The following is a 10,000-nucleotide window of genomic DNA, read 5'->3' on the forward strand; positions in this document are numbered from 1 at the left end:
GTCTACAAGCCTCCGACACACAGACATGACAAATATGAAAGGAAGTGTGCACTGCAAATGTATTCTGAAAACACACAGAACTCTCATCTCTCTCTCTGTCTCTCTCTCTCTCTCTCTATCTCTCTCTCTCTCTCTGTCTCTCTCTCTCTCAGGCTCGTGGAGAGACCTCTGGAATTGGATCGCTATGGTTACAGTCAGGGTGAGCATCCTAATAAGATTGAGGCTGTTAGCCCAAATCACAGTCATTCAGTCCACCACAGAAACATCTCCCTACAGAGCCAAAGTCTGCTCTGTCAAAACCTTCAGCCCAAACCAACCAGCAGTGCTCAGAAAGTCACTCACTCTGTCTTCAGACAACGTAGTTTTAAGTTAAGAAAAAAAAGGGGGGGGGGGGGTTCTGCAGAAGAATCAACAAAATTATCATTTCAAAACACAATATCATCAAAAGACAACCCAAGGGCTTTGATAATTAGCAAACTAATTTCGTTTTGAATCAACATTAACCATTCATTTAATTGGAAACCGGTCTCTCCAGTGACCAATTCAAACTCTTTGACAGAAATTAAACATCTCTGTCAGTTCATTTCATTTTCACTGCCATTCTCACCATAGGAGCTCTATTATGTCCGTAGTGTCATATCTCCGCATGGATTCTTTTAATGGAGCAAATATGGAAACTAGACTACAGAGGTGGTCCTTGCTCTGTATGTAGGACTAAAACTATTTTTGTGTGTGTGTGTGTATGTGTGTCTGTGTGTACGTATGTATGTATGTGTGTATGTGTGTGTGTGTATTTGTGTCTGTGTCTTTAGGCCTGGTGGGGCTTTGTACAGTATAGATAGCATGCCTGACCTGCGGAAGAGAAAAGCTATTCCTCTGGTCAGAGATCTGGTAAGTCAATACAAAACCCAGTCTTCACGATCTGCCTCTTCCTCCCTCTGCCGTTGTTTCATCCCCTGGTTTATTACTGTTCACAACTCAAATACCACGGTACTCGAGATTGCAACGCCAAGCTCTTGATCGCCTCCGACAATATTACGACTTCTCTTCCCCAAATCCACAGTTTATTAAAAATCACCATTGTAGAGCCAACATCTGTTTATAGCCGCGTATGTTGGTGTGAGTCCGTTGTTTACCAGCGTGGAGAAGGAGCTTTCGGTAGCTTTGACCCAGTTTGCGTATAATAATGTATGGCTGATGGAGAGTCTCCAGTCGCTCTGATTGGTCGTTGGCTGCCTGTCCGTTCGCCCCATGTGATTCCACCTCTCTGAGACTCTTTCAAATTGTTTTTCTAGCTCCTTGTTTCTATCCCTTTGTTTTCTGGTTTTCTTTCCTCAGCGTAAGCTTGCGCTGTGGTCAGGGCTCTCCTTGGGCTGACTGTGTTGAGTGTCCCTCCAGTTTTGGCCCGAGAATCTCGGTGTTTGATTTTAGTTCCGTCCCACACGGTCAGGCTTGGACCTGAACCAGAGCCATCTCCATACGCTGTGTTTACTCAGGACAGGGTCTCACACACATACACACACACACTCACACACACACACACACACACACACATCTAGGCCTCACTGCTCTCAGTGTAGAAGAGTTTTTTCTTTAACCGAGTCACTTCCTGAGTATTTCTCTCTCTGTGACTAACACTCAGGGTTCAGGGTAAATGGAAAGACTAAACTGCATAGGGGGGCACACACACACACACACACACACACACACACCATCAACAACAACAACAACAGCAACAACAACAAACACAAAAATACCGCCCTTGCCCTCTAGTGATGTACTGTGTGTGTGTTTAATCAATGTCCATAAATAGAACCCTCGCTGTTCAGGAACCTGTACTTTAAATGATCTCCAGACGCAGCTGAGATTAGATCACCTCATCTCTGATAAACAAACAGTCGCTGTCTGCATCTAAAAGTTTATAGAGCGGAAACGCCTCTGTGTATTTGGAGTGACGCTCAGAGACCGAATAGAGTAGAACAACCGACAGGAACCTCGGGCACCGAAGAAATGAGCTCCAGATGTTTGTTCGCAAGTCTGCAGTCGACGTCAAACTTTTCTGAACAAGTCCAACAGAACTCTTTTGGGCCGACTTTGTAGGAAAGCTGTCAGACCAGACAGTAAACTGGACTTGGTTCAATGCTTCCGAAATGCTCCCCCCTCATAAAAAAAGAGAAAAATTACCATCCGTCGTTAAATACCTCAGCAGTTTGTCTGTATTAATCCGGCTCACCGTCACACACACACACACACACACACACACACACACACACACACACACAGACACACACACACACACACACAAGCTCCTTGAGTCAGAGGAGGGGAACGAAAGTGCTGACGGGACCTGAATTTAAATGCACGTCAAATACAATTTATCAAAGAGACAAAAGACCCAAGCACTCTCTGCTTCTTTCTTTCTTTCTTTCTTTCTTTCTTTCTTTCTGTGGAATCTTTCTTTACCATCCACTTCTTTTCTCCATTGTTTGTCAACACAAGTACACAAGTACATTCTCAAGGGCAGAACGTTTTTTGTTCGTTTTTTTTTCTTTCCAGAAAACGTCTCTTTTGTTTTTCATCCCCCTTTAGAATTTCTGATCTTTATGATTCATCTCTTAAATATTCGCTCAGAACTCACATAGGCCCCACATCAGATACATGAGTCAACTACAACAAACCTGGCCTGAGTAAGAAAACACTGGACTAACAGGAGATGATGTCTAGCTGTGAACCTAGATTATCTCAAATTACAGCGTGGATTAGAAACAAAAACACTGGAAAACCCGCTGCCGCTCCACAATCTGAGACACGTATTGTGTTTTTCCCTTATCGAAGTCTTAGGATTCTTCTGAGGGATAGTCACACATCATATTTCTGCTAAGCGATTGCATAGTAAGATCATATATATATATATATATATATATATATATATATATATATATATATATATGAATAAATAATCAATGTATCAAATCAATATGAGCTTTTATGACCTATATGCTGTGTTACTGATGCTACGGAAAGAAATGAATGCAAACGTGAAATTCAGTTCGGTTCTTTTCTTAGCTGCGGAATAACTTGCACATGCCGCTGTGTTACAAGGACGCCAACCGAACCCAAATCAAGGCTTGTCTGGGTGATGAGAATTTGACTGTGGAATAGATATTATGCTTCCATTTATCTGATCACGTAGACCTGTTTATTAATATTTAATTCGTTCTAATTTTAGAGTTCATTTACTCTAGCTGTTTCATTCGCTTCTTAGACACACGTAAAAGATTAAAATCTGTCATACAGTATTAATTTATCCCAAAATAATTAATACAATGACAATGTAATGGTGTTATTAAAATACTCCTGTCAAATCAAACATGTCAGTAGACTGTGGAACATACTGTTTGTTGAAACTTAATATTTTTAATGATAAACAACAGTGATAAATGTAATGATACTGATGACAGTTTTTTGACATTTTGACATTTCTCACGGTTTCTTTAATAATGCGGCATTTTTTCCCTCTTCCTGATCTCCTCTCCCATTCCCTGACCTGTTCCAGGCTATGGTAAGTATCAGAGTTACGTTTTTTGGGGGGGGGGGCAGGTTGGGGGGGGGGGGGGGGGCGCGTTGTGTCTGAATTTTAAAGGGAGGAAAAAGCTTTGACTCAGATTTGAATTTCTCCTGCCCTGCACAGTGATGTTCAGTAGCAATCTGGACTCAGTCTTTTCAGTTTGAGGAAAGTGTAAACGTTTACAAATGAATCCCAAAAGCATACTGCTCTTAACCTGTGTTGAACAATCCTTGCCTTTGTGAAACTAATGTTGTTATTATTGATCTGTTTATTGTTACTGTTAGCAGCTTAGCTTATCCTGCACGTAAAATGAATGTGTTGAAGAGCATATTTGTGAGGATTTTTCTGAGCTCCATCTTCTGTCTCCATTGTCTGCTTTAGTCTCTGGTTCAGAATTCACGCAAAGCTGGAATCACCTCAGCCATGGCCTCCAGCACTCTGAACAACGAGGAACTGGTACCTTCTCTTCTCTTCTCTTCTCTTCTCTTCTCTTCTCTTCTTTCTTCTCTTCTCTTCTCTTCTCTTCTCTTCTCTTCTCTTCTCTTCTCTTCTCTTCTCTTCTTTCCTCTCTTCTCTTCTCTTCTCTTCTCTCCTTTCCTCTCTTCTCTTCTCTTCTCTTCTCTTCTCTTCTCTTCTCTTCTCTTCTCGTCTCTCTCTCTCTCACTGTTTCTCTCTGTCTCATGTGTCTTAAGTTTGTGAGTATATACATTCGTCAGGTCACATGTTTCCTGCTGACCCGTGTCTCTTGCGTCTTGTCCATGTAGAAGAGTCACGTCTATAAGAAGACCCTGCAGGCTTTGATCTACCCCATCTCCTGCACCACGCCGCATAACTTCGAGGTTTGGACGGCCACCACGCCCACCTACTGTTACGAGTGCGAGGGCTTGCTGTGGGGCATCGCCCGTCAAGGGATGCGATGTACGGAATGTGGCGTCAAATGCCACGAAAAATGCCAGGACCTGCTGAATGCAGACTGTCTTCAGAGTAAGACGGCCCCCCCCCCCCCCCCCCCCCACATCTGTCAAAATCCCTCCCACATCTTCCATTTGATGTTAACACACAAAGAGCTTTTTTTTTCTCTCTTTCATCCCAAAAGTCACCGCTCATATTCTTATCTTTCTCTTTCATACGGCGACAATTCGACAGTTTAGTAATTCAGCTTTGCTTTTCATGCTTTCCGCTAAGGTTATCTTTTCGACGGATGTGTTACATAACACCAAATATATTTGTTCTAAATAAACTGTCTTGTAACATTTTCTCTCTCTCTCTCTCTCTCTCTCTCTCTCTCACTCTTTCTCTCTCTCTCTCTCTCTCTCTCTCGCTCTTTCTCTCTCTCCCTTCTCCTATCAGGAGCTGCAGAGAAGAGTTCGAAACATGGGGCGGAGGACCGGACCCAGAACATCATCATGGTTCTGAAGGATCGGATGAAGATCCGTGAGCGAAACAAACCCGAGATCTTTGAGATGATCCAGGAGGTGTTTGGCGTTCCCAAGGCAACGCACGTGACCCAGATGAAACAGATCAAACAGAGTGTTCTGGACGGCACGTCCAAGTGGTCGGCCAAGATCAGCATCACTGGTAAAGACCCCTGACGTCTAACGCTGTTTTTTTTTTTTTTTTTTCCCTGCTTTACCTTTGTGCTTTTCGTGGAGGTCGTGTCACGTCTGTTTGGTTTCATAAGGTATGGGTCAAAGGTCGAGTGCTTGGGGTTACTCTGCTCTCTTTGGTATTTACGTTTGTTACGTGGCCCCTTGCGTCTGCGAGGCAGTCTGGATTCACAGGGTCGTCAGCTGACTCACCCAGACTCCGCACAGAAAGAGCATAGTACTGAGACTGACAAAGGCCATATGAAAACAGATGCTTTATATCTTTCCATTACATCATTGCAAAAATATATGAATATTAGTTTGTGTGTGTGTGTGTGTGTGTGTGTGTGTGTGTGTGTGTGTGTGCGTGCGCGGTGTGGAAACAATTGCATTGTTTTAAGAGAGAAAAGAACTGTACTCTAATTAATAAAACTTAAAAAATTCCAGGTAAGAGAAAATTGGAAGAAAACATTTTCATTCGTGTAGCTAAGTAGGAGCATAATTTGCCTCTAGAACAGCATCCTTGAAAAACATGGCACACGCACGCACACACACACACGCGCGCGTGCACATTCTGAGTCAAAACTGGAGCAGCATGCTCATTATGAAATTGTACCGCTCCTTCAGAGAGAATCTGAACCATCTCCTCATCTCTGTCTCTCTCTCTCTCTCTCTCTCTGTCTCTCTGTCTCTCTCTCTCTGTTTCTCTCTCTCTGTCTCTCTGTCTCTCTCTCTCTCTCTCTCTCTCTCTCTCTGTCTCTCTCTCTGTCTGTCTGTCTGTCTGTCTCTCTCTCTCTCTCTCTCTCTCTCTGTCTCTCTCTCTCTCTCTCTCTCTCTCTCTCTCTCTCTCTCTGTCTGTCTCTCTCTCTCTCTCTGTCTGTCTGTCTCTCTGTCTCCTCAGTGCTGTGTGCTCAGGGTCTGCAGGCGAAGGATAAGACGGGGTCCAGTGACCCTTACGTCACCGTGCAGGTCGGCAAAACCAAGAAGAGAACCAAGACCATCTACGGTAACCTCAACCCAGTGTGGGAGGAGACCTTCAACTTGTGAGTCACAAGATTTACCCAGAGACTCTTAACCACGCACGAATCTGGTTTTCTTAATGCGTTTCAATGAAATTAGTTTCCCCCTTTCTTTTGTCAAATCAAATCTTCTGATGACTCCTCTTCTGACGAGTGTCTTTGTCTTTCGTCATCACTCCATCCGAAACACTTCTTAAACTAATCCATATATTCACTGCGTACGCTGATATGTTAGATATACATGTTTATACGAATGAGACAGAATTTCCTTCACGAAAATGAGTCATGTCAAACCATACCATTAGCTCACTGACAATAAACATCTATAACTACACCGGCACGACAGAGATTAAGAGGTTAATCTGGACAATATTCCCTGTGTTTCTAGTGAATGCCACAACTCGTCGGACAGGATCAAAGTGCGTGTCTGGGATGAGGACGATGACATCAAATCCCGCGTGAAGCAGAAGTTTAAACGGGAGTCGGACGACTTCCTGGGTCAGACCATCATCGAGGTGCGAACGCTGAGCGGTGAGATGGACGTGTGGTATAACCTGGGTGAGTGCACGTTTTCTCCGACGGGGTCGTAGGGTCACCGTTATAGCGCAGCGATGTGCTCTTGTGACATTTTACACACACACACACACATACACACACCGTTGTGGAGGAAAGGTTCACCAAACGTGCCGTATGCAAAACGTGTTCCAGTCCCGGCACCCACAGATTCCATACTTTCCAGCTGTAAGGAAACTGTATGAATGTATCTTCGCTTGACCCAAAAAACTTGTCAAATGTCTTTCAGTTCAGATTTATTTTAGATCAAAATGCTAAAAAGATGAAAAAAGTTCTTTCTTTCCTTTCATCTACCAAATGTCATTTTTTTCCTTTGATAGTAAGGCTTGTTTCCTCGGATAATAAGGCAGTTTTGATAATAAGGCATTTGTACCCAGGTTTGGCCAGTTTCTAGCCCAAGAATATTTTGCTGCCAGACTTTTTAATGTTAGTCGTCAATGTCACCTCCGACACTAATGTTTTAAGTAATCGCAGACTGACATAAGCTATGGTATTTTTAAAATGAAAACAGTTTTATATTTAGTGCCATCACGAGCATGATATTATAATTCTATCATACTCTTACAGATTGTGACATAAATGTTCATAAACATTTATATCAGTTTATCCTCTTTGACCTCTTACATAAAGCAATATTACTGCATCAACATAAATCAATGCACCATATACTATGCATTATGGGGGTAAATGAGAGGTTTTCGCATGGTCATAATGGCTCATAAATAATTACTGTTATCATGTAGCTTTTTCCCCTATGATGTAAGCCTTTCAGTGGGCGGTTCCTATTGGCCAGCAAATGTATATATGAAGGGAACATGTTGTTTGTCTGAAGACAAATGTATATATGAGGGGAACATGTTGTTTGTCTGCAGACAAACGGACGGATAAGTCGGCGGTGTCGGGGGCCATTCGTATGCACATCAGTGTGGAGATCAAAGGGGAGGAGACCGTCGCCCCTTACCACGTCCAGTATACCTGCCTACACGAGGTCAGTACACCTCCCTACACGAGGTCAGTACGCCTGCCTACACGAGGTCAGTACACCTGCCTACACGAGGTCAGTACACCTGCCTACACGAGGTCAGTATACCTGCCTACACGAGGTCAGTATACCTGCCTACACGAGGTCAGTACACCTGCCTACACGAGGTCAGTATACCTGCCTACACGAGGTCAGTATACCTGCCTACACGAGGTCAGTACACCTGCCTACACGAGGTCAGTATACCTGCCTACACGAGGTCAGTATACCTGCCTACACGAGGTCAGTACCGTCTGTCTGCAAAGCCTACAGCCAGTCATCATGAATGCTGTCCTACTGGGCACCAGTGAGAGGTTGTCCAAAACACGCTTCAGACCAGAGCCTGTTCAAAAACGCCTGTTTTTCTGCATTTATTGTTCTTCTCTAGTTTTTAACACCATAGTTACGTGTGTCTGGCAAAACGTTTGGTCTCTCTGTTAATCCGGCTCCGTGTGCTTGCGGCCGAATTTAATATTCACCAAACAAACTAAGGTAAACGAGGACAGAAAGCTGATCTACTCTGGCAAGTTGCAGAGAAGGAGAGGATAAATGTCAAAATGATCAAAATAAACACTGAAATTTTATAAAACATTTAATTCCCTCTGTCCCTACGAGACCCTTCAGAAACTGTTTATAAGCCATCATAAATACTCTTGGCTGACTCAGAACCTTCCTCTCCCCTTTCAGAACCTCTTCCACTACGTTACGGACCTCCAGAACAACGGGGTGGTGAAGATTCCCGACGCCAAGGGTGACGACGCGTGGAAGGTGTACTTTGAGGAGACGCCGCAGGAGATAGTGGATGAGTTTGCCATGCGTTACGGAGTGGAGTCCATTTATCAGGCCATGACGTGAGTTTGGAGGATTTTAACTTTCACAATCCGTCTGACTTACCCAACTCACAGTCTCAAATCATTGATATACACGTAGAACTGTACAACATGTAAAACATTCAGATAGCGTATTATTATTATTATTATTGTTATTATTATTATTATTATTATTATTATTATTATTATTATTATTGTTGATTTTGCTTTTGTCAGTTCATGAAAGTTATGACTCTACCATTTTATGATGATTTGAAGACAAATGTCACCTCTGTGACAGACTTCACAGATTCACTGCATCAAAGCCAGAGTCAGAACATCTGGTTTCATCCTCTGCTTCTGAATATTCATTTTCAAAAAAAGATATTTGTATAGTTTTTTTCATTTCTATTTGCAATTTGTATTTGCCTGTGTAGCATTTGTAAAGATGTATATCGTATGCATTCAGAGAGTACAGAGATATTTTCTGTGGGGAACATTTAAGAGAGACTGATTTACTGTGTTTGTCTCAAACGCGTCTCGTGTTTTTCTCGCATTTTTCTCGTCCTCAGGCATTTCGCCTGCCTGTCGTCTAAGTACATGTGTCCTGGCGTCCCGGCGGTCATGAGCACACTGCTGGCCAACATTAACGCATACTACGCCCACACCACGCAGGCCACCAACAATGTGTCTGCCTCCGACCGCTTCGCAGCTTCCAACTTTGGGGTGAGGGGTCTGCGTTAGATACACACACACACACACACACACACACAGAAAGAGCTTAAGATAGACTCCCAAACTGATACGTGTTCTCTAGTGTGTCTAACACGTTTTTTGGGTTTTTTTATTAATAATGTATCAGTCATGTAAGACAGGACGGTGTAATCGTGTGTTTACTTACATTGTCTCTGCAGAAGGAGAGGTTTGTTAAGCTACTGGACCAGCTTCACAATTCACTGAGAATCGATCTCTCCATGTACAGGGTAATCCACATTTCTGTCTCTCTCTTTCTCTCTCTCTCTCTCTCTCTCTCTCTCTGTCTCTCTATTTATCTATCCTATGTAGATTGAATTTTTTAATTTAACCGTGAATGCCATAATTAGGGGTTTTGAAGACAGGAAGATGGGAGAATGTCGAAATGTTTTGAATGGAACAGACATTCTGAGTCACCACACCCTCTCTGTCTGTTTGGTCTCTCTCTCTCTCTCTCTGGTTTAGAACAATTTCCCAGCCAGCAGTGCTGAGAGACTCCAGGACCTGAAATCTACTGTCGATCTCCTGACCAGCATCACCTTCTTCAGGATGAAGGTTATTTCTCTCTCTCTCTCTCTCTCTCTCTCTCTTTCACTCATTCTCTGTCTCTTTCTCCCTCTCATATGCATTTAATATGGAGTGACGCGTATAAAACATGACATACATAAAAT

General features: G+C 43.0%; 1 protein-coding gene across 1 annotated transcript in view; it reads left to right on the forward strand.

The window, feature by feature from the left end:
* Nucleotides 1-10,000, forward strand: part of unc13a (unc-13 homolog A (C. elegans)) — a 47,265-nt gene that overhangs the window by 18,624 nt on the left and 18,641 nt on the right. Inside the window, exons 13-25 of the mRNA XM_030784006.1 lie at nucleotides 153-199; nucleotides 813-891; nucleotides 3,557-3,562; nucleotides 3,950-4,024; nucleotides 4,333-4,552; nucleotides 4,919-5,146; nucleotides 6,056-6,197; nucleotides 6,562-6,731; nucleotides 7,619-7,734; nucleotides 8,455-8,618; nucleotides 9,149-9,302; nucleotides 9,491-9,559; nucleotides 9,795-9,884. Coding sequence (XP_030639866.1) covers nucleotides 153-199; nucleotides 813-891; nucleotides 3,557-3,562; nucleotides 3,950-4,024; nucleotides 4,333-4,552; nucleotides 4,919-5,146; nucleotides 6,056-6,197; nucleotides 6,562-6,731; nucleotides 7,619-7,734; nucleotides 8,455-8,618; nucleotides 9,149-9,302; nucleotides 9,491-9,559; nucleotides 9,795-9,884 — 1,560 coding nt within the window. The remainder of the gene's footprint in view (nucleotides 1-152; nucleotides 200-812; nucleotides 892-3,556; nucleotides 3,563-3,949; nucleotides 4,025-4,332; nucleotides 4,553-4,918; nucleotides 5,147-6,055; nucleotides 6,198-6,561; nucleotides 6,732-7,618; nucleotides 7,735-8,454; nucleotides 8,619-9,148; nucleotides 9,303-9,490; nucleotides 9,560-9,794; nucleotides 9,885-10,000) is intronic.

The sequence above is a fragment of the Chanos chanos genome, chromosome 9, assembly GCF_902362185.1.
Source record: "Chanos chanos chromosome 9, fChaCha1.1, whole genome shotgun sequence".
In the NCBI taxonomy this organism is placed as follows: Eukaryota; Metazoa; Chordata; class Actinopteri; order Gonorynchiformes; family Chanidae; genus Chanos; species Chanos chanos.